Below are 24590 nucleotides of genomic sequence, written 5' to 3' on the forward strand. Positions count from 1 at the left end.
AAGAGCCAGCAAGCTACAAACTCGCAGCCCAGCAGAGCCACTGCTGTAGTTTTCCTCCCAAGCACTGTGATCCTCAATGTTCCAATATGCACGGAAACAACAGGGGATTTAGCCAAAAGGGAGAGACTCCAGCTAATAAATCAACATTGTTTCGGGCTCCTGTCATGCCCTTTGCTGGCACCGTCCTCAGCCTTTCCAGGCACATGCAGGAGCAACAGGAACAGTCTGTCTGGTACCTTTGGCAGCACAGGTGCCACCAGCACAAGGCGCAAGTGTTTCTGTGCCAGCTCACAGCCAACGCAAGCCCAAGTAAGTGACTGCAAACGAAGCCCTGCAAGCAGATCCCCCCCATCTTGCTCTCTGGTGGGAACAGGCAGCGAGTTTGCTGAACCTGGTCACGATGCTCAGCAGGAAAATGGAGTTATGGGAGATCCCTGATGCATCCCTTTTTTGTTCCTCTGCAAGAGCCCACCACGGCACCACCAGCCACGCAGCACCTCCCCACCATGCTCATGGCCAATGCTTATTTTTCTCCTAGTGGCTGCTGAGCCTTTAGCACTTGGGTCTGGCACAAAAATCAATCATCTGTCAGCAGTCCTGGCTAACCAGGGAGGTCCTGGTCAACTGGAGGTTAGCAAATGTGACACCCATCTACAAGAAGGGTCGGAAGGAGGATCCGAGGAGCTACAGGCCTGTCAGCCTGACCTCGGTGCCGGGAAAGGTCATGGAGCAGATCATCTTGAGTGCCATCACGTGGCACGTGTGGGACAACCAGGAGATCAGGCCCAGCCAGCATGGGTTTATGAAAGGCAGGTCCTGCTTGACCAACCTGATCTCCTATGACAAGGTCACCCATTTAGTGGATGAGGGGAAGGCTGTGGATGTTGTCTACCTGGACTTTAGTAAGGCCTTTGACACTGTCTCCCACAGCATTCTCCTGGAGAAGCTGGCTGCTCATGGCTTGATTAAGTGCACTCTGCGCTGGGCTAGCTGGGCCCAAAGAGCGGTGGTGAACGGAGTCAAATCCAGTTGGCGGCCGGTCACGAGTGGTGTTCCCCAGGGCTCAGTACTGGGGCCAGTTCTGTTTAACATCTTTATCAATGATCTGGACAAGGGGATTGAGTGCACCCTCAGTAAGTTTGCAGATGACACCAAGTTGGGTGAAAGTGTCGATCTGCTGGAGGGCAGGAAGGCCCTGCAGAGGGACCTGGACAGGCTGGATCGATGGGCCGAGGCCAACTGTATGAGGTTCAACAAGGCTCAGTGCTGGGTCCTGCACTTGGGTCACAACAACCCCAGGCAACGCTACAGGTGTGGGGAGGAGTGGCTGGAGAGCTGCCTGACAGAAAAGGACCTGGGGGTGTTGGTCGACAGCTGCCTGAACACGAGCCAGCAGTGTGCTCAGGTGGCCAAGAGGGCCAATGGCATCCTGGCTTGTATCAGGAATAGTGTGACCATCAGGGCCAGGGAGGTGACAGTGCCCCTGTACTGGGCACTGGTGAGGCTGCACCTCGAGTCCTGTGTTCAGTTTTGGGCCCCTCACTCCAAGAAGGACATCGAGGTGCTGGAGCGTGTCCAGAGAAGGGCAACGAAGCTGGTGAAGGGTCTGGAGCACAGGGCTGGTGAGGAGCGGCTGAGGGAGCTGGGGTTGTTTAGTCTGGAGGAGAGGAGGCTGAGGGGAGACCTTACCGCTCTCTACAACTACTTGAAAGGAGGTTGTAGCGAGGTGGGGGTCGGTCTCTTCTCCCTAGTAACAAGTGATAGGACAAGAGGAAACAGTCTCAAGCTGTGCCAGAGGAGGTTTAGGTTGGATATTAGGAAAAACTTCTTCACCCAAAGGGTGGTCAAGCATTGGAAGAGGCTGCCAGGGAAGTGGTTGAGTCTCCATCCCTGGAGGTATTTAAAGAACAGACAGATGTGGTGCTCGAGGACATGGTTTAGTGATGGACTTGGCAGTGCTAGGTTAACGGTTGGACTTGGTGGTCTTAAAGGTCTTTTCCAACCTAAATGATTCTATGATGTTATGATTCTATGAAAGACTTCACAGCACCAGAGGCTGCATCTTTGCACCAGCTCATATGGTTTGAGCAACTTGCAGTTTCATCTTGCTACCCCAGCACAGCCCTGGGGTGCCAGCGACCAGCATCTCTTCCCCCACTGCCAAACTGCCCTTTCTTTCCCAACCCCAGCCCCTTTCCAGACCATATTTCTCCCATTTTTCAGTTCCCCCACCTGACCTTTTGAGTTTCCCTTCCCTGTGGTGCACCCTGCACTTGCTAAGTGCCACCCTCACCCCTGGAGCACCATCACTCTGCCTTCCCCAGGGAGACCACGGGCATCAAAAACTGCTGCCCGCCAGAGCCGCTTTGCTACCGGCACTTCCCAAAAGCTGCTGCTTTGGCTGGGAAAAATCACTTCAGGTCCAGAGTGTTTTCCTGATAACAGAAACCACAGCAAACAAGCCATCCCCCAGCCAAGCAGCACAGTCACTGTGGGAACAGCAAACTAGGGGAGGATTTTCTCTTTCTGTGCCAAAACCCAGGCAATCGCTCCTTTCCCAGCCAGCCATGGAAATTTAGCCTAAGGGTTTTCAAAATGACCAGTGATTATGGATGCTTGAGCAAAATGTCCTTTATTTCCAGGAGACACATGCTTTTGCATTCAGGGAGTCAGCCTGAAGCCAGCCAGCCACAGAGATCCAAAACCACCTCCAAAAAGAGCTCGGTGGCCCTGATCAGTGAGAGCTGAACAGTTCAGGAGGCAGGAAAACCCCACAGCACTCAACCTGCTCTGATAACCCCATCATCCCAGCTGTGTTTTATCAACTTGTTTCCCCAGCTTCAAGTCATAAATCTGGCGATTGCCACTCAAATCTATCAAGGATGCCTGGCAAGCAGGGGTCTGGTGGCAGAAGGCTCCGTCCACCACCCTCTCTCCTGAGCCAGCACCAGGTGCCTCCCAACAACCTCTTTTTCAGAGAACATCCTTGCAAAGCACAAGCTGACCCTTTTAGGAGAAAGCTGCCAAAAAGGTGGCTCAGGAAAAGGCCCAGGAGGACACAGCAACTTTTGGAAAGGTCTGCTAGAAAGCAGATACCGTTGAGCCCTGTCTTGGCTGACTCCAGCCACACGCTACACGTATCAACATCGCTCCAGCCCAGCCTTGCATTTGGAAACACCTCCCCGTTTGTGCTTGCCTCCCATGCATGGGAGACTCATCGTAAAGAGCTTCAGAGTTCTCCTATCTCTACAAAATCAATGTGGTACCGATGCCTACACATCCAAAGCGGTGGCAAAACATCAAATCCCATTGCTATTGCCTCAGCTCTGGTGCTTCCCTCCCTTTCCCCTTGTCTTGACTCTTGCGACATGACAAAGCACGGGCTCTCCAGGGCAGCTCTGTGTTTGTACAGCTCTTGTTTATGGACGGGACCACAGCTAAGAAAACACCTGCAAGCAAGCGAGTGCCCACTCACTGCTCTGGAAGTGGAAACCCAGCACGGGTTGTCAAACAAGCCTGCTCTGAATAACCCAGGCCCTACCCCAGCTTTCATAACAGAAATTAGTCACGGTGCACCAACAAGAGCAGTAAATCGGGCAACAGGAGATAAAAGTTTGCAGCGGAGACCTCACTTGGCCTCTCTTATGTACCTGAAATACCCCTTTCCTTTGGCTCCTGCCTTTCCAGATGCATTAGAGGCACAGGGACCCTCTGCTCCTGAGGCAGAAGTGCTTTGCATTTTGCTTTACATAGCAACTGTTGCTCAAGAAGTTAGATGGCACCAACACCCAGTCCCTAAGAGCATCCCCAGGCTTTTCCAGCTAAATTTCAAGGTGGTTTTATCCACCCACATTAGCCACAGGGGTCTTATTTTACCAGATGATAAAACATGACCCAGACCATTTGCAATATTTGACCATACAAACAAAGGCTCCAGAATGGCTCAAAGGTACCTTTAAATATTTGGATACTGGGGGATTTGGGGCATTGAGTTACTTTTCCTCTGAAAGAGGAGGCAGGAGCCCATGGATCAACCAAGGCTCTGGCAACATAAGGAGCATTGCGAGCACAGCTGGGGTGACGTGTTACTTGGGTAACTTTTGCTGACAGAGATGTATCCCCTCCGGGTGACGTAACCTGGGTTAGCAGTGGGCAGTTTGCCAGGCGTAAGTGCATCTATTTCAAGGCCTTTTCTGAAATACCATTATCTGTCACCAAAATGGACCTTTACACCAGCAAACATCTGCAGCACAGGCCTGCCCTAGGCTCACATCTGGCTGCTGAGCATAGTGGCGTTACCTTGTGAAACACTAGCAGGTTGGTACTTGTACAAGGGTTTAGTTATGAGTGAGTTCACTTATCATCAGTTAATTTGGCATCGTTATTTTGGGAGAAGGCTAGCCTGGACACTGCCCGACGCTTTGCTGCAAGCTGCAAATGGCAGTTTTACCCAAGGATGAAGGAGCAGAGAGGAGATCCAACACATAGTAGATTGCGAAATTCCGCAGTTTTATGTCTTTTTAAAGACAAAAAGGAAAAGGAGCAGCAATACGATACCTGACAGTGTAACAGCAGCAGACAACTCCCTGCGAGGAGCTCTGCTCCCCTGTGAGCTAACGTGGGCTTCGGCACATGCCTCCGCCCTACAGAAAAGCATGGATATACACAGCAAGGAGAATGCCCCAGCCCAAAACCATTTACATCCACAACATATAGCGAGGGGAAAAGTGAGGGCAGGATGGGGCATGGAGGGAACAGGAAGAGCTCTGGCACAAGCAACGGGCGCGGCAACTCAAGTGTTGTCCGTCCAACAGTTGTGTTGGCAAATTTACAGGATCCCAACGTCAAACTGGACATTCGGAGCGAAGGCAGATAGGCACAAAAGGCAGGAACAATCTGACTACCGAGGAAAATTACAGCCATTGCTGAAGGCAGACTGGGTGATTCCAATATCTAGAGGATGATACAACAGAACAAAGAGAAGCTTAAAAATTAATCCTTAACTGCTTCTGAAACCTGTTGAAATCACTGCCTGCATCTCATTTGCTAATGGAGCTGTCAACAGCTGTTCTCACACTGCAGGGGTCATGGTAGCAACAGAAGGTGCTGCTTTGTTCTCAGGTTTGATATCTGTTTTGCCCACTAAGTGCTCCCAATGTTTTCAGTTTAGGTGTACTCAAAAAGCTCTTGCAAGCAGTAGATGGGGAAAGGATTCCACCTACAGCCTCTCCCTCAGCCATCAGCACAGGGGAGAGAGAAAAATGTTTCTTGTGATTTTAATATAGGACATATATCCCCAAACTAGGGATGCTACACACATGCATTTATCCCATAGGACACACTGGATCAGTGGGCACCAGGCAGACAGCATCAGCCCAGTGCCACACCTCTGCCACAGCCTGCTTTCAAATGCTTCAGAGAAAACATTTGAAAAATAAGTTGTGAATCTCCTCCACAAAGCCTCTTTTCACCCACTTTCAACAGCTGGGGAGGCCAGTAGGTCTTGAAGCAATGGATTTAACATCCCATCCGAAATGCTCCTTACCAAGCGACAACTGTCTACAGTTATCAACTGCCTGAACATCCACTTGCCTTTCCAAGCTTGATCTATTTTTTTGTTTCTGCACTATCTGCTGTGATCAAGTCTGTTTTATTTACTCTGTATGTGATTTACCCACACTTTGGTGTTGGAACATGCATGCTGCCTCCATCAGAAGAGGGGATGGGACTAGTGGATTCGCTCCCTCTCATTTCCCTCTTTCCCCATCAGGAGTCCCCATGATCATTTCACACGAGAGAAATAATCCAACACCCCTGATCAGAGTAGGGTCACCAGCACGCTGCTCAGGACCATCTCCAGTTGGGTCTTGACTGTCTCCAAGGATGGAGACTCCACCTCCTCCCTGAGCAACCTGTGCCAGTGTTCAACCACCTTCATGGTAAAAAAAGTGTTTTAAGTAGAATTCCCTGCATTTCAACTTATGTCTCTCATTCCATCACTGGGCATCACTGAGAAGAGACTGGCTCCATCTTCTCTACTCCCTGATCAGGTACTTATACACATTGGTAAGATCCCCCGAGCCTTCTCTTCTCCAGGCTGAACAACCTCAGCTCCTGCAGCCTCTCCTCATATGACAGAGGCTTCAACCCCTTTATTATCTTCCTTGCCCTTCACTGGACCCACTCTAGTGCGTCCATGTCTCTTACTGGGGAGCCCAGCACTGGACACAGCATGCCAGATGTGTCTCACCAGGGCTGAGTAGAGGGGAATAACCTGGTCATTTCTGAATAGCTCAGTGGTTCTTTGGTTTTGCTAACCACTAGAATAACAGCAGCTGCTATGAACTCTACTGAACTAAGAAACTGCCTTGTCAATGCACACCTCAGCCAGAATTCTCAGAATTTTGACATTTTCATGTGAACACAGCTTTGTTTCCTACAATGAACAGGAACACTTTCAAAAACTTTATCCCATCTTTATATTTTCTTCAAAATAAAAAGGCATTTGTATTCTTGAAAACAATAACAGGTCCCATCACTTTTCTGAACAAGGCATATAAAGATAAATAGAGTGAAACACACAGTTCTGGGATTTAAAAAGCTGAAAGCCTTTACTAGGACTGATTTATAAAAAGTAACAGTCCTAGAGTGAACCAACTCTGCTTCAGGACACATCCCTCTGACACCTCCCAGTGGCCTCAGATAGTCCATTTCTCTGTACGAGCTTCCACGCTTTTGACCAGGCCTTCTCCCAAAACCTCGAAGTCCTCCAGAATTGCCTCCACGTTGGGAACGCAGACCAGCTCATTGTTCAGAGTTGTCACCATCCTTCCTTTCATGCTGGAGACCTGCAGGACACACACAAACATTGCACAACTAGGAGCACCCGCTCAGAGCTGCTTCACAACCTCTGCAAGCCCCAAATAGAAGAACTGGTCTCCCACCTTGTCACATCCAACTCCTGCCACACCACTACAACCAATTTTTTAAGCTTCATATCTCTACACCATCATTGCTCACTATTAGAGCTAATAAACTGCAAGAGTGGCCCTTCCAGCCCCTTTTAGGGTTTACCCTGGAGCCACAGTCCAACAACTGCAAGGAAGGAAGAGAAGTAATGGCCAGGGGCATGGTGGAGATGGGAAAAGAGCGTGCAGGTGCATGGTGGAGCTTGTGTAAGCAGAACAGACAGGGTATGCAAAAGGGACCACACCACGACCCTGAGTAAGAGCTGCCTGGGCTCTGCTCTGCTCTGTTGTTGATTGTCAAGACCTTGAGTGCGAAAAGATCCTTGGCTCCACCGGTAAAAAAAACCCTCATGTTTAATGAAGCCACACTCAGCTCACATGCAAGCATCTCCTCCTCTCATTTCACCACTGTGAATAACTGGATTTCACAACTGCAGCTAGGCTGAATAGCCAATGCCCTCTGGCCATGAAGACAGGGGACATAAATCACCCAGAGACTGACAGCAGAAGAGCCTGGGCTGCCAACTCTGAGCCATTAGTCACTGGTTTCTTTGCGTCTTTCCTTCATAGAAAGCCGCATGAATCACTCCAGCGTGCCTCACACCTAGCTTAACCACCCTCTAGAGTTTGCCAACCCACACAATGTAGCTGGAAAATATCTCTGTACATCGATAGGACTTGGGCACTATGAACCTAGGCTTGCCACCCCAGCTTCTTGTGGCTTGGGTATTTCTGGGTAAGACACCCAAAGCCACGAGAACAGCACAGCCTGCTGCACACACCAAATGTCTGGCAAACGAGGTATCACCCAGCTCCCAGGAGGGGCCCAGAGAAGAGCACCTGGGACACAGAGCTCTGTTCTGACCCACAGCCATGGTGCTGGGGCTTGCCCAGGGACACATGTTCCCTTCTCAGCTCTGCTGACGACCGGGGGCACTGTGGCCACAGCCCTGTCTTGGTTTCACACCTTCTAAGAAGGGACAGAAGTATGACCTCCATTTCTCAAAGGGCTTTCGGGCCTATGAGTGTTAGGCAAAGCAATTACAATGAAGAAAAAAAGCCCTCCAAGCTTTCAGGGCATAAAGGTAACATAAAGCTTAAAGTAGAGTCAAGAACTCACCTTAAAAGGCTGAGGCTGAAAGCTCAAAGGTTTCCACAAAACTGCAATCACTTCCCCACCATGCTTGTCGTAGAAGAACAAGGCGAGATCACTGAAGGCATCCTGGGTAGAAAACAGACAGAGGTTGTGCCAGACATCCCAGAGCCAGAGCCCATCCCTGATTCAGTCTCCTTACACAGGGACACCCAGTAGCTCCACACCAGCCAGGACCAAACCAGCAACTCTTCCAGTGGATTCTCAACAAGGAAAGCAACTGGTAGCCAACGGACAAGTCCTAGGTGCCTCCTGCTGCCTCTTTTCCCCCAGCCTTGATAGATACAGTGCACTGCCTCCAAGTTTTGCATGCAGACCTCATCGCTGACTACCTCTTGCTGTCCCAGAAAGCAGAAACATGATCCACCACCTCCCACAGGCCTGCAAGAGCACCAAGAAATCAGCATCCAGCTTTAGGACATTGGACGCCTTAGGTGACAACCCACTCTGTGTTCGTCACCATGGTCCCCATCAGCTGGATTTGGCACTACCAAGCTGTCCTATCCCAGTGTCCAACAGCCATGTCCAAGATTTCACAGTGCATCAGACGGCAAGAGGTGGGCCCTGCCCAGCAGGCAATCCTGCCACAATACGTTTCACTACATGGCAGCAAAGACCAACCCCAGTCAAGGGTCTTTCACTGGAGGCCAGCATCTCGAGCTCTACAATCTGTGCAACGAAGGTATCAAAGCTTCTTCCCAGGACAAACCCCACGTGTGCTGTCAGCACACAGTATCCCAAAAGGAAACATAACAGCAGAAAGTTAAAGCAACACAAAGTCCTGTGAGGTGCAAAGAGATGGAATGCTGAATGGAGGCACTGCAGGAATCTGTTCTCCTTGCCCCTGTGTTTCAGCAGCTGTGTCAATGAGTAGCTCCTTTGGTAGTGCCAGGCAGGAGAGCTCAAAGAGACCTTGCATAAGGAGATGACTAAAGTCCACAGTCTGGCTTCCCCCAAGCCACGCAAGCTGGATTCCCAGCACTGCAAGAAGGCAGGGGATGAGCATTGCAGCAGAAGCAAACAACACTGTGTGCAAGCAACTTTTCAAACCCAAAAGTCTGGCCCTACAGCTCAGCACCCAACACGCTGGTACCTGGAGATATGCATCCTGAGCACAGCTGACCAAGACAGCCAAGAAGCTACTCCCTGACACTTGTTCATCTTGGTGGAGATTAACATCAGGCAATGGCACATGTTTACCGGGCAGAGCAAACAGCCCCCAGCATCAGTATAGGACAAGTTTCTGCACATGGCCTCACCAGCTTTGGAGCAACCTACTGCAAGAAATACTGGCCCTCTGCTCCCTCTTCATCCTTCTCCATCCCTTTAGTTTCCCCAGCTGCAACTCAGCCACACTCTTACAAAGAGAGGTCTCTGCTGGCATCATTGTATCATCAAGTTTTCATGAGGACGTGCATGAAAAAAAAAAAAAATCAACATCAAAGGCAAGATTGGAAGGAGTCTTGTATGGACATATGAGGATTGAAGTAGGAGGAAAAAAAACATGGATTGGGTTGGTATTACCACTGATCCCAAAGGGTGGGGTGGCATTTTAAGAGTAAAGACCTGATAAGCAGGGAGGGGTGGTGTTGCCTGCAACCTTCAGAGCCAGATTTATGAGTTCGGACTTGAAGTATCACAAAAAGAGGGCAACACAATTAGGCCATCATGCTGGGAAGATCCTGAGACCCGCCAGCTCATCCCACTTCATGGGATCTTCACGAGGGCAAGGCTGGTCAAAACATTATCTCGCCAAACTGGCTAGAAAAAACACTGTCTAAAAATGCATTGAGAAAGAGGCAACCTGCCCTGGCATTTCTCACCTGAGAGCAATGGGTTATGCTCAGAACCCAGTCAACAGGCAATACTCCTCCTTTTGCCGAAAGGCAAACAGCAGGAGGGAGGGAAAGCTCAACAGAGGGCAAGAAAGCTCAGGGCATGCTGACTGCCAACGGGCAGCTTTCCGAACCAGAGGGGAACAGAGCATGCGAGAACCTGAAAAAGCCCCGCTACTCTACAGGGCGAGGTCTTGAGTGCAACACGGTGCTCCCTATGAGAAAAGTATTTTTTACAGGCATGTCTTGCTGGACAGGAGCCAGGAGGATTTGCAGGAAAGGAGCCCTCCCAGGCTCAGCTCATTTCCCAGTAAAACCACTGCTCAGCCTGATACCCAGCACCTTTTGTCCAGACAGCGGAGAGCAGAGGGCAGATGTTAAAGGGACGGCATCCCGTTCAAAATCCCAGCAAAAGGTAAGTTTCTGCACTCGCACTGCTCCCAGCATCGTCCACATGACAGCGCTTGTGCCAGCTCCACTGAGCTGCAGACATGCACATTCAACTGTTGGGAAACTGCAGCATTAAAAGGGTCTGGTGTATTAGTCACCACACTGTTTGTAGAGAGGCTTGGGGAGCAAAAGCAGACAGAGTTCACCTCCCTTTCCACATCCCATGCTCCATGCCCCGTGCCGTTGGGCTTGCCTGAGCCTGCAAACACCTTCCTCAAAGGAGCTCAAAAACAAAAGGGAGAAAAGGCAGGGAGCACATTTAAACCCCTACTCCCTTCTCAAGCTGCTGTTATCTTTGGTTGCAGTTCAGCTTTAAAGGCCTAGGGAAAGCTCTCCCCACACAGAAGGATCCCTGCCATCAGCAAAACCTACAGCTGGTTCCCATCTCGCAGAGGCACGGGGTTCCTGCAAGCTTGGGGCTGTGATCTGGAGGAGCCTAATAGTCCGGGGAAGGGGTACATAGCACCTGGAAGAAGATTAGCTCAAGGTCTGTAAGGAGCAATCTGGGTTGTTCACATGAAAGGATGGAGAAAGGTGGTGCGTAAAACAATACCCTGATCTAAAATAGGATTACTGGATCAAGCAGCTCAGGCTGAAGCATGGATTTTGCAATGATCTAAGCACTCATTGCTAGTTAAGCAACTACATTGTTGTTGTTTAGGGGTGGGGTTTTTTGGCCTAACCATTTATCCACCCATTTTTTCACTGCTCCTACTTATACCCAGAGATCAGGCTCATTGCATCACAGTTGCTGGAAAAAGAGGAGCCATCCGGGGAGGTCTCTGCACCCAAAACGTACCTAGCACCTCTTCCTGGTGCGACAGCAGTTCAAGTGGCAAATGCATCAGTCAACATTTTCTCAGTGCTTAGAACATTTTAAGTGCTCTCAGCACGGGATCTGCCAGTATAAAACCCTATTAAAGCTACTTACTTCCAACAACTACATTTGTGGCTAACACTTCAACGTCCTTGTCATCCTACTGCGACCTGCCCTAATGCTCCCATGTTACATGATACAGACAGAGCCTTCCCCCACACCCAGACAGAGCAAGGAGCACTGTCGAGAAAACCAGGCTGGGCTTACTTCTGTGTCAGAGGGGTTTTAAAAGAGAAAAGAAGCCTGGGTGTTAGGTTTGGGATTCACCTGGTAAAAGGTATTTTAAACTATCCAAACTTTTCCACCTCTGAGTGCCTCATCAGAGCCTCATGTGCATCCTTGTCCTGGGGGTTTGGGGCAGCGGCAAAGAAGCATGGCAAGGAAAAAAGCCACCCATCTTCTCCGGGCTGCATTAGCAAACATGCCTTGTCCACCAACCCACCAAACCATCTAAGGTGAAAGTCTTCAGTCGCTTCCTATGGGATGAATCCAAGTCAGACCTCTAGGAAGGCATTACCAACACAGGAGAAATGTAGCCACAGGTACCCTCTGAGCTGACCCAAGGAGCACGAGGGGCTGATGCTTTGATATGCACACGCATGCCTGTGTGCATACGCACATGTGTGTGTATCCACCTGAACCCTGGGCACTACGCTGAGGGTCACGTAGCTGCCCTGAAGCTGTAAGAGCGGGGAAGTTCCCACCGCCTCTGCCCTGCCGAGGGCACAGATCCAGACAGGAGGGTTTCCTACAAGAGCCCATAGAGCTTTTTTCAGTTCATCTCTGACTGCCTGGAAGTCTCCATGGCAGGAGTTAGGTCTGTCAGCCAAAACAGGAAGGGAGCAGTTTGACCTGAAAAGATTTTGCCAGTTCCAGCTACCTCCTGTAACCACAGCTTGTATATTGTAAGAGACCAAGAACTTTTAATATCATTAATTCTTTCCTAACATGCAGTAGCAAGATAGACGTTCCTACACTGTGGGAAGAAGAAAGAGAAGGCCTGTAAGTCTTTCAGATAGGTCTTGTCTGAAGGTGCAAGAAATGGAAAACATTGCTTTAGGAAAGATCTCCCACATACGAGATGGGCAGCTCGTCTGCCATGAACTCTCTGATAGACACGTGCAGCCAGAGAAAGCTAAATCTCAGTGAAGAAGAGGGCTTTGTATCCAGTGACCCACTGAGACCAAAGACCCAGTAAGAAACATTAGGTCTTTCAACAGCCATTATAGACATGCAGATGGACATGGCACAGGCAGCTTCATACAATTTTGCCCACCAGAAAAAACAGCTCTGGACCCTGGGGAGGTGACCGGAGCCTTTGGACTTTGTGAGCTCCTGAATGCATGCAGATGGACATGGCAAGTATATCCACAGGGACCCAGTGGATGTGGGCAGAAAGATCATCCCTTGAGCTCAAGGACAGCCAAGCCACCCTGGACTAAGAGCTGTGCTGACTGAACCTTCCCACGGCACACACCCAGGAAAAAAGGGCCAGGGGTTCTGCAGCTCGATAGCTACCATGACACAGACCAGCAGTCACGACAGAGATCCCACAGGAGCCTCATTTGGGACACAAACTTAATTTAGCCTTGCTAGAGAAACCCCGCCGGGACCAGACCCAGGGCTTGCTCACTGAAGTGCTCAAGACCGTAGGTGCCAGGGAGGCTGGTGATGGGCTGAGGCTCCAGGGAAGCCCTCTCTGCAGGACATCTGGCACCTGCTTTCCCTCAAAAGCGTCTGTCTGCACAGACTTCTCATCTGGACAGACCCCCAGAACAGGCCTTTTCTATCAGATCTGTCCTAGAATTGAAGAATTTGCCATATGAATCCCCTGACCAGCCTTTCATCTCTACCCAGAGCCTCCCAGGCACCACAGCAACTCAATCACACCAGCTCCTGCAGCACATCTCTTTGGAGCAGGAAAAATCAAAGCAGTTAGGACTCAACACCTCCCCTCCTTTCATTTTCTCCTCTGATTAGGCTCCTTGGGGAAGGCACGCAGCAATCCTTTAGGTCCAGAGCACTCCTGCCTTGCTAACCCCCTTGATTTGAGAAGAACAGGGACCTCTCAGGAACAAACAGGCTGGACAGGAGAAAAGTGGGTCTCCTGGTTACTGGGCCAAGGACACTGGGGAAGATGCTACTCCCTGTCCCTCTCAACTCAATCAATATGCCTGGGCATTTAAATCCCTTTTTCACGTGGCAAGCTCAGAAAAGGGCAGATGTTTCTTTTCTGCCCACAGAAGAGAACAAAATCCTGCAGCATCACTGTGTGGCAGATGTCTCCCTTCATTGCTATAAACCCACCACAGCTGCACTGTCAGCCTCAGCTACAACCCTGTTGCTCAATTCTGTGGTTTGTGCCATTAAGGGATAGCAAATTACTCTTGAGTCAAAGCCAGCCAGTTCTGCGTCCAAGTGCCTTCTCATCCAAAATCTCTCGTACGGATTCACTGCTGTCACCACACTCCTTTCCGGCACCAGTTTTTTGCTGTGTTTGGATCACCCCCGGGGCTCCCAGCCTTCAGGATGAGGATGAGCTGAACACTGCTTTGAGAAGCAAAAGCCAGGGAAGGAGAAATGCAAAGGTGCTGGAGAGGCTACCAAACAAAGCCAGGTCAAAGCACAAAGCCAATTAAAAGGTCTTGCTTTCAAGCAAGATACACTGAGATGCGAAACTGTATGATTTCTGATGGGGTAGTTTTGACTGACAGTATGCATCACCTGCTTGCTGGTGACCCTGCAGTGACAAGTCAGCTTTTGAGCCCTCCAACACAGGTGGACATCGCTGAGTTCCTGGAGAGCACGTGCAGCGTCACCTCTTTGATTTTTCCAGAAGAAACACCTGTTTGCCCAGAAAGATATTCATCAGCCCCTTCAGACCTGCCTGCTGGAAGCTACAAGAACCAAGTGAACTCGTAGGGCAAGATACCTCCAATATGACAGCCGCAAGGGAACACAGCCATATCTATCTCAGAGCCTTCAAGAGGGGGAAAAGCGCCCCAGCCAGGGCTGCCGAGGCAGATTTCAGGCTCCCTACCCCATAGTTAGCTTTCTGGGGAAACCTGTGACTAGTTCCTGCTCTGTTCCTCCCAAGCACCCTTCAGGCCAAAGCATGAGAGACAACAAGCGAACATAACACTACTTTCGAAGAGGCAACATGACCATTGCTCATATCCATGTTTCTTCATTGGGATGTTAGTATGTTGATTTAGAACCAGCTGTAATTTGTAACCCAATTAAACCCTATTCTGAGTCTATTATTACCTGTATTAGAGAAAACAGACAGTAAAAATTCAGTTTGGATATCATAATTGACTGGATGAATTAAAACATCATTGCTTAAAGGATAATGAAAGCTGCTTTCCAGGGAATTCTCTTCTGCACTTTTCACTTCTGGAGCTATTTGCTGACACTGAGTTGACTAGAAGCACAAAAAAGTTGTATAAACTGCAACACACCCCGATGAGTTTCCTGATGGAGTGCCTCAATATACAGCATGATTTGCTGCAAGCCTGTTAACAGCCTCCCCAAGGAGCCTACTCTCCCCTTGGCTCATCCAACAGTTTCCAGTTCCTCTTCCGAGCACGAAGTCAGCCTCCTGCCAGGTCTCTGTGAGGGTCGCTTAACCCCAGCCCCTCTGGAGACACAGAGGCTCTGGCCCCGTGCATGCAGGCACCTCCAGAGCCTTGGCAGCTGCTGAAAGGCTCCATTCAACTCTAACCCCTGCTCCCAGCATGACATGGAGAGGTACTTCAGGCTTAAGAAACTCCATTTCCTACCTAGATCTATGCCTCTTGGTTGAGGTTTCATGGCGGCAGGTCAAATCCTCATCATACAGGTAACAGAATAGAGTCTTGATATTCCCCCTCAGATCCAGACATCAGGAAAGAGAGAAACAGTGAACAGTTCCTGATCGCTGTGCTTCCTGCTCCCTTTTAAAAGTCTTGTGCAGGGTGCTTCACCCCCTCCTTCTTACATATCCTGGACCCCAAGAAACCCCCCAAACACTCTCTGCAATGTGTCCTGCAGGACCTCCAGCTTCAAAACCATCTTCCTTCTCAAAGGCAGGAGCGCACTGAGCACCTTCTCTCCCCTCTCTTCTCCTCCATGACTTTCCAGCTAAACACGCAGTGCTACTTGCATGGAAACTCTGCGACAATTTTGAAGTCTTCCTCAATTTAAAGAGGTCTCGCATGCATCCCTGTCTCTCCCCTCCTTACCCACCCCCAAGACTGTCCCAACCTGCTGTGAGTTACAGAAGGACTGAGCTCGCACCTTACTAGACCTGGCAGCTCTACTGAAGCCACAGCAGATTCCCATTGACTGGGCAGAGATCAGTACAAAATGCAGCAGCAGATGGCATGGGAGGTAACAGGGCTGTGTCTAGGAAGAAGAGAAAACCTTCAAAGAAGCCCTTCCAAGTTTTCTTTGGCCACTTCCTAAGCTTCCTGGGTTAAAGTGAAAGGGGAGCTTAAACCTGAAGGGCCCAGCATCTTCCAGCCTGAACTGGAGTTTTAATTCAGCCACCTCTGCAATTCCTTCTATGGACCTGGAGGCAAGATCTGGCCCTTTCTGCTGTCCCTCCTTGCAGCTGCCACCACTGCCAAGCCTGGCAGCGGCAGCAGAGAAACGCTCAGCAGCTGTACAGGATTAGCCAACTCGGGCACCAGAAAATGCTAAACCCTGCAGAGCCTGCAGGAGGCAGCCCAGGAAGAGAAGAGAGGCTACCCAAAACCCATTTTTCTTTTGCAGGCACACCTCCTTCCCCAGCACAAGCTTGGAGAGAAGCTGATACCAAATCTTCAGGCAAGAGACACATACAGGAATGTGGACAAAACCCACCTGGCGTATCAGTCGGAAGAAAGGCAAGAGGAAAGCCCTCTGACTTGCCATGCTGCCCAGCAGGGCTGGCAGGGCCAGCCAGGATCTGCCAGAGCACAGCTAAAGCTGGAGCCCCCCGAGCTCCAGCTCTGACTTCCAACAAGCTGCCACTAGCACAGCCCAGCTGCCACAGGGACCTGAGGAGCCAACATATGCTGCAATAAGGGAAACCCCAGTCAGATATTAGGAAACAAATTTTCACAATGATGGCCAAACACTGGGACAGGGAGCTGGGAGATGTCCATCCCTGGACACAGTCAGCATTCAACAGGACTGGGCTCTGCGCAGCCTGCTCTAACATCAAAGCTGGCTCTGACCTGAGTGGGGAATGGGGCTGGAGACCTAGGCAGCACCCTTCCTGCCAAAGCCAACCTACCACTCCTATCACAGTTCTGACACTGTTCACAGCACTTCTGTAGGTAAGGGATGACAGCACTTGAAAGTCGAGCCAGGTTTTGAAAAAAGGGCATCACAGCCCCACCTCTCTGCACACTAACAGTTATTCAGCTACTGCACGCAAAGCTGGGAAGGGCCAAAGAGGCAAAGGCTGCACATCTGCAAAGTACTGTTTGTTCAGATCCAGCGTGGATCACCACTGCCACCCAGCATCTTGCATATCTCCCCATCTTGCTGAGACTTTGGCATGGCTACATGGTGAAAAAGCACTGGGTTGATAACTTTGGATACTGATGTTCTCCATATACCCACATTACCAACTTCCTCTGCCATCATGCATGTAACCAGCCCCAGAGAAGCCAGCCTGTGACCAATATTCAGCCTCTATGGCTCATGTAACCACTGGCCTAACAGCAGGAGCCCTACCGGTACCATGCCATGGATTCCTGTACATCCTCCCAGAAAACACAGGTAGCTACTGCCCGTTGTGCATCCCAGCTGGTGCAAGAAGGCCTAGAGACAAATGGCTTAAAGATACTTTTGCACTGAAATATCATATTCTTCAGCAAAAGCTCCAGGTGCTTTGTATCTGAGGTCATTCTCACATCAGCAGCACTCCCATTTCCATGGAACAGGTGATGCATTCACCAGGTCTTCTGCTGAAGAAGCGATTTCAGATGCACACAAAGAGTGACCATCACATGCAAAATACATAAAGATGTCACCAACTAGGTCCTGCAGTGGCAGGCAACTAATGACCTGAATGCCAGAAGGCAGCTCCTCCTTAGGCAGGTAGTCCCCTGTGCCTCCCAAAGGGCCATGCTTACTCTCAGCTCCTGGAGGTAGCACTGTACGGGGTCATAATCCACCACAGGAAAGAGGATCTTCACTGCAGTGCTGTTCTTCACCACGCCCCGGGAAAACGACTTCAGTGGCCGGTCCACGCTCTCCAGATGCCGAGGAATCTGGTTTGGATTCAGGTGGATCAGGACATCATAGAAATCCAAAGGAGGGCGGAAGACCATCTGCAGGGAGAAAAGATCAGTGCTACTCAACATAGGACACAGGCAAACAGGAGAAATGAGACAGGTTTCTCAAATCCTTGCTTGCACTTTATTCCCTTCTCCTTAGGAAGCAGTAAATCTCCAGGGATGGTCCCTGGAGAAGAGCTTTCCAGGGCGCCAATGTGGTCCTCTCCAGCCCTGACCAGAGACCCCAGGAAGGCCACCTCAGTGCATGACAGGGGGGTGGGCAGTCGAGAACAGGACAGACGGTGAGCTAGACAGGTAACCACGCTGCATGTGGCAGAGTCTCAGAAAAAAGAGGGGAGTCAAGAAGCTAACAGGAGCCGAATGACACCCAGGGGACATGAGGAGCTGTGTAATAACAGGATGGTCCCATCTGTCCAACAAGAGTTGCCCCAGAGGGCAGCAGCATCTTCCATCAAGCAGACAGAGGGTGAGAGCAAGCCCCATTAATGGAGGGGAGCAATCCCAGACACATAAATATTTGGACAGGCAGGATCTGGCACAGTGGATACAGCTGTATTAAAATGGAAAAAACTTAAAACTATGTGTACATTTTTGTAGAATAAATGATGCAGGGACATGAACAGAGGCGTGGCAGAAAACCCACTGCTCGGAGCTGGTTTATAGCTAGGCTGGGGAGAACACACATGAAGAACAGCAGCAGCCAGCACAGCGTCCCAGCTCTGGTCCACACAGAGCCCCTTTCCCACCCAGCTGACGAATTCCATGGCTTATTGCACCCCCTCAGAGCAAAGAAACGGACCTCACAAACCCATGTCTGTATCTGCATGACAGCAAGCACATCCCCAAATGACTTAAATGCAGACAAAAAAAAAACTTGGAGCACCCTCTTAGATACATGCGAAGAGGAGGCAACTCCAAGTTGCACTGGAAAGGCTCTTCCCTCTTCCCATCCCCACACTTTGCTTACAAACAGATTAGCAGTCCTAGAAACAGCATCTCGTGTTTATCCCTAAGGAATGTCATAGGCCTGGGAGGATGCTGGTACAGACCACAGAGACACCCTGGGGATGAGAAAGGATCCTGCTGCAATGCCCAAGGGGAGGAGAGGGGGAAGGACGACCAAGGAGGCTGAGTCAAGGGGTTGGGCAGGCGTTGTTTTGGGAGCTAACCACTCCCAGCTCACACTACACCTCTTGGGCTTCCGTCCTGGGTCCTGCGACTGCGGCACACTGGGCACGTCTCACATGCACAGCATCTCACCCCTTCACAGCCCAGTAACACACACTGCTCCCACCTAAAGTAGATCTCACCCCTGTAATACCTCCAGGACAAAATGCAGCAGAATTGAAAGCACTGTCAGTAAATCCTTTTTATAATGCCTAGGCAGGAGAAAACTCCATGTAAGTTTTTTTCTAATGTGAATCTGTCATATCTAACCACTGTTTGGCTTTTCAAATCCTCTCAGCTTCAATTGCCTAAGTGACTACTTGGTACACCAACAAGCTCCCCTTCAAAATACACATATCTCCCCTCAAAGGGTAAATAACTGTCTGCATCACCCATGTCCCTTTGAGCAATGGATGTTTTAACTTAAAAGAGAAAATGAAGAGGGTTAAACTATACACAGTCTTGCTCCTCTGCTCAAACCAAAATAACGTCTTCCCAAAGTGCCTGTTAGTGTCCTACCAAAACCTCCGCCACCCTGGGCTTGGTTAGACTTGAGCGCACAAGCCAGATTTACACAGTTACACCAAGACAGACTCTTCCAGAGGCACCATTTGCTCCAGCCACAGACATGCAACTGATCTGGCACGGGAACATTGCAGGTTTGCTCGTGCCCCAAGAAAATCAGAGAATACAAAACAAATTTTCCCCAGTCAATGATATTTCACCCCAAGTTGCTATCCAGAGCTGGATCCCCCAGAAGCAGGGTACCAGCCTCCCAGCTCCCATCCTTGCTGCTCTTCATCCTAGGGCAACCACATGTGACCACAGCCTGAATCCTACTAACACATCCCAGTAATCATCACTGAAGACCAGTATGCTTCACCAGAGCCTGCAAACCCTTGTGCTGGCACCCCAAGGGTTTACCTTCACATCCTGGCTGTTGAGCGGGTCCATGAGCTGCTCCTCCAGGGCACGGAGAGACTCTGAGGACAGCACAAGAAGGCGCTGCAGGATCTGGGGAGGGAAAAAAAACAAAGGGTGAAACTCAGCAGTCCTGGATGTAGCAGGGACCCCACTCACCCACAGGGCTGTTGGAGCTGGCTCCAGCACTGGGAACAGGGAACTGCCCCAAGCCAGCAGCCACCACAGGGCAAGGACAGAGGGTCCAGCTCACCTGCGCTGAGGGACGCTCTTGGGTCCACATGGAGCTCCACTGGTCTTTGGGGGTGGCAATGAACATGACAGGGAGGCGAGAGCGAGCAGCCACAAACTTGTTCTTGATCTCTGTGCAGTCAGCATCTGGTGAGGCCAGGCAGATGAGTGAGATGCTCTGCCCCACCCACAGACCTCCAGCCTTCTCGTCCACGTATTACAGCCCAGAGAAGGGTAGTACAACAGGCTTTATCCTCTCCCACCCTCTGATCATAGAATCATTAAGGTTAGAAAAGACCCTTAAGATCATCAAGTCCAACCATTAACCTAGCACTGCCAAGTCCACCACTAAACCATGTCCTCGAGCACCACGTCTAGCCTTCTTTTAAATAGCTTCAGGGATGGAGACTCAACCACTTCCCTGGGCAGCCTGGTCCAATGCCTGATTACCCTTTCGGTGAACAATTATTTCTTAATATCCAACCTAAACCCCCCCTGGCTCAGCTTCAGGCCATTTCCTCTCGTCCTATCCTTGTTACTTGGGAGAAGAGACCGACCCCCACCTCACTACAGCCTCCTGTCAGGCAGTTGTAGAGAGCAAGAAGGTCTCCCCTCAGCCTCCTCTTCTCCAGACTAAACAACCCCAGCTCCCTCAGCTGCTCCTCGTAAGACTTGTGCTCCAGACCCTTCACCAACTTCGTTGCCCTCCTCTGGACACGCTCCTGCACCTCAATGTCCTTCTTGGAGTGAGGGGCCCACAACTGAACACAGGACTCGAGGTGCAGCCTCACCAGTGCCAAGTACAGGGGCACTATCACCTCCCTGGTCCTGCTGGCCACGCTATTCCTGATACAAATCCCACAGTCCACATGCTCCATCACCACAGGCTTGCTCTGCTCTCACGCTTCCCTCAGCATCCCCCTGCGGGAAGTTTTGGAGACGGGATGCAGGGCTAGATGGACCTTTGCTCTAAACCCACCCAGGCAGGCCCAGATGTGGCTCAAGACACGGCAGGCACTGGGACTGACGCTCGCTGGGAACTCACATTATAAGCTAATGACAGAGTTTGTACCCAAAGAGTTTTCTACTTTTTTTCACCCTCCCTCAAGTGGGGGAAAAAATAGCTCTTTGGCCAAAAATGCTTCCCATTTAGTTTGTTAAAAGAAGCCGGAGGGTAGAAAAATATCAGTTTCCTGAACGCAATTCTCTCTCTCAAAAAAGAAAATGTTCAGGAAGTGCTGAAACCCACAGAAACAGCTGCTCCCTCCAGCATTGCACACACCACTTCCAAGCAGCTTTAACTTTTCTTATAAATCAGCTTTAAAAGCTGGGTGTAGCTATCTCTGCCACCCCACCACCACCCAAAGCCAAGACAATCCCCTGGTCTCTTCTGGCTCCTGAGGAAAGACAGCACATATCCAAAAGACGATCAACAGACAAAACTCAAGGAAGAGTGCAGGAGTGCAAGTCTGCCTGCACGTGCCAACATGCTCCTTCAGAAACCAGAGACCTTTACCAGGAAATTCTCAATGCTCAGAAGGTAACAAAACCTGGAGGACTGCAGCCCTTTTCCCCTGCAGGTTCTGAAATCAGGCACTAGTAGATCATCCCCGTGATCTGAGTGGTGCAGCAGTGCTCTCAAAGCAGACACAGCGCAGGAGGCTTTGAAGCTTCCCATTCAAGAGCGTCACTGCTCTCCCAGCACAACTGAATGTTTGGCCCCCCAAGAGCTAGGGCAAAGCCTCAAGCAAAAACACCAGCTACGAAGGAGCAGAGGGCTTCAAAAGCATGGCAGGACAGAAGGAAGGGAGGGGAAAATCTCCTTGCCCCTGCCAGAAGCCATGATGCTCCCATGTATCCAAGACCCCTGGAGCCAGGCGCTGACCAAGGAGGGCTCAAGACCCTCACACCGCGGCTCTCCTGCATGCTCCCTGCTCACCTGTGAGGCCAGCGTTCAGGTTGACAATCAGAGGGTTGTTTTTCCAGTCAAAGGTTGCCAGCAGGTCAAGGAAGCGCAGGAACCCCACCTGGGGAGAGCTGCAGGCGAGACAAAACAGTTCAACACCAGCATTTGCTCCCTTGGCAGTATGAGGGGCTCGGGGGTGATTTAGCGATGCCCAGCCCACATGCAGCCCAAGAAGGGATGTCTGTGGTGGGAGAGGGAAGTCCAGAACAAGCATAAGGTGCTTCCCCTTTTCTGAATCCCCTACGAAAGTCTTTCCCCTTTGTTCCTCCCTCTCCAAGTAAAAGAAACCAGCAAAAAGTGAAACATTGTCCCTGGTAGCCCCATCTCCCACCACTCCCCCGACCCAGATTCCTGGGGTTGGAGCAAGAGGGAGGTGGAGAGAGGGCTGCTTCTGTCTCCAGTGCAGCTCTGAACAACACCAGTCAAGCTCCCACTGTGCCTCTTCCCCTGTGACACAACACATGCGTGAAGCCAGAGAGCTGGAACTATGGGGCTCCTGCTAGACAGGAAATCATTCTAGGCATCAGGCTGTTACTCCTGCTACTCTGGGGAAGGACCGGATGCCAAGTGCAGGGCAGAGTAACCTTTTGGCTCCACGTGGAGCAAAAACACTCCTTTTAACTTCATTTCACTCCCTCTGGGCCACATCTCATCCACCTGCAAGGGCCCAGCAAGCAATTGTCCTCACACGGTTATTTACCAACACGCTACTCCGATTCAGTTTTCAGCAGCCAACCTCTCACCCTTCCCTTGGGAGTCCTCTCTGGGAGGAAGGGAGGCTGCAGCCGCCAGCACCATTCTAACATCCCTCCCAGGGAACCCAGAAGCCCCAATGTGCTGGCAGCCACAACGCAGCCCTTGCCCCGCTTCTCCTGGCCATCCCCCGCATGAGGAGGGGCCCCACCAGTCCTCAAGAAGGCACAAGACACCCCACAGTTGTGCTGCCAGCACCCAGAGGCAATGAAGACACTTGCTCCCATCTTTATCTCCTTCCCCCCTCGCTCTGCAGCACACTGGGCAGGGGGAAGCCACTGCCCCGCAGCACGGAGCATCTCCATCTCCTCTGGCCAGCCGCTCCCAACAGGGCTTAGGACCGTGTTTTGGCAGCACAGGGGTCTCGTGCTCACTGCTGTGCACCCTCCCAGCACCTCCTACCCTAGCAGTATCCCATTCCTCCTCTATCCCAGGTAAGGAAAAAGCACTAAATTCCCATTGGGCCAGCCTGGGCTCCTCATCCTCACCTGGGTGGTGTGAAGGGGGCCGGGTGGAGGAAGAGAAATGCCACAAGGAGGTCCACACACTCCTCAGAGATGCTGTCGCTCAGGAGCTGGGCGCTGACCCAGCGCTTGGCCAGCCGGCAAGTGCTGCCGAAGACAGGGTGCTGCTGCTGGAGCCTGCGAGGAAGACGACAAGCCACTGCTCAACCCACATGTCCCAGGACCCAAAACACCCTTTTGGCATTCAGCAGGAGAGAAGAGAGGGGCAAATGTCTGCCAGGCACATGTGCACAGCATCACAAGCACAGGGCACTCTCCATGGGCATTGAGCTTTTAGGGGAATGAAGGGGAAATGCTGCCACATGCTCCTCTCTAACCATGCAGCTCTTTGGTACTTGTCTCCCCATACCAATGACCTTGGATGTGACAGCAGGGACAACTAGTGCTGCCCCCACCCACATTCGTCCCTCCATCCTCCCACAGAGTCTCTCACGAGGTGGGCAGAAGGGCCACTTCCCACAGTGAGCTCCTCTCCCCACTATCACCCTCCAACATCCAAGGGCACCTCCATGCTGGCTTGCAGCCACATCCCATGTCCTGGCTCCCCCAGGCACCCCCCGCCTCACCTACCCATGCAAGGAGCTGGTTAGATAGGGCAGATGCAACGTCTCCAGTTCCAGCTGCCGAGACTCCTCTGTGTCCTGGTACTTCAGCATCCCTTCCGGGGTGACCACTTCCTTCAAGATCAGGGGCTCCCGGTGGTAGGCTACTTGGAGACGGAAAACGTAGCCATCCTGAGATGGGAGCAGGAGATGAAGTCAGGCTTGGTGGTAACATAAGCAGGCTGGTAGGCTACACTGCACCCCAGGGACACAACAGCAGCATCCTGGCATCAGCACAGTTTCACTATGCTTCTTCCTAGGCCCACCATCCAAATCCTGGTTTTGTCCAGTAGGACCACTGCCACAGCCCCCCCGCCTGCCTCCTCGGTAACAAGTCAGGCCTGGAGAAGGTCCCCATCGCCCCCCTACCTTGTACACATCAGTGTGGGTGACTGCAGGTCTGCAAACCAGCTGGTGCTGCTGCTGGAGGAGCTCAGCCAGCTGGAGATGGAAAGCCGTCTTGATGCGCTTGATGGCTTCTTTGTCCTGTGGCCACTGGCCACTGCCTTCCATGTGGCAGATGACTGGGGGCAAAGTGACAGCAGGAGGCCAGTGAGCCCCACACAGAAATGAGGTGTTGGACGGGGGTGGCTGGGACTAGAGGTTAGAGCAGGAGGAGCTGGGGCTCTGCTCCAGCCTGCGGCACACCAACACAGCAGTAACAGAGCCAGCATGGCTGCGTGCCTCTGCTTACCCCACCAAATCATCTCCCGCTCACATCTCTCCCCACTTACTCTTCAAAGGGGCTATGTAGGCCGGGCAGGGCTTCTCCTCTGAGGGGAGCAGCAAGTGCTTGGTCCTGATTCGGCTATGGAAGGAGTAAATTGGCTTCATGGGAATGGGAGGGAAGACCTGGGAGAGAACAGCCGCC

The 24590-nt window shown here is 51.2% G+C and overlaps 1 protein-coding gene across 2 annotated transcripts in view; it reads right to left on the minus strand.

The window, feature by feature from the left end:
* Positions 1–6475: 6475 nt before the first annotated feature.
* The window catches only part of NOL6 (nucleolar protein 6), a 28296-nt gene continuing 10181 nt past the window's right edge, over positions 6476–24590 (minus strand). The window contains exons 17-26 of one of the 2 annotated variants that reach the window (XM_082335958.1): positions 24454–24571; positions 24089–24243; positions 23688–23851; positions 23082–23234; positions 21814–21911; positions 19897–20021; positions 19647–19736; positions 17391–17588; positions 8089–8190; positions 6476–6848 (exon numbers count right to left, since the gene is read on the minus strand). In XM_082335958.1, the coding sequence (XP_082192084.1) occupies positions 6699–6848; positions 8089–8190; positions 17391–17588; positions 19647–19736; positions 19897–20021; positions 21814–21911; positions 23082–23234; positions 23688–23851; positions 24089–24243; positions 24454–24571 (1353 nt within the window). In that variant the 3' untranslated portion in view covers positions 6476–6698. Of the gene's footprint in view, positions 6849–8088; positions 8191–14023; positions 14129–17390; positions 17589–19646; positions 19737–19896; positions 20022–21813; positions 21912–23081; positions 23235–23687; positions 23852–24088; positions 24244–24453; positions 24572–24590 lie in introns of those variants that run through there. The other variant, XM_082335959.1, reaches the window with a different exon arrangement.

The sequence above is a fragment of the Platalea leucorodia genome (genome assembly GCF_965183815.1).
Source record: "Platalea leucorodia genome assembly, chromosome: Z".
Classification (NCBI taxonomy): domain Eukaryota; kingdom Metazoa; phylum Chordata; class Aves; order Pelecaniformes; family Threskiornithidae; genus Platalea; species Platalea leucorodia.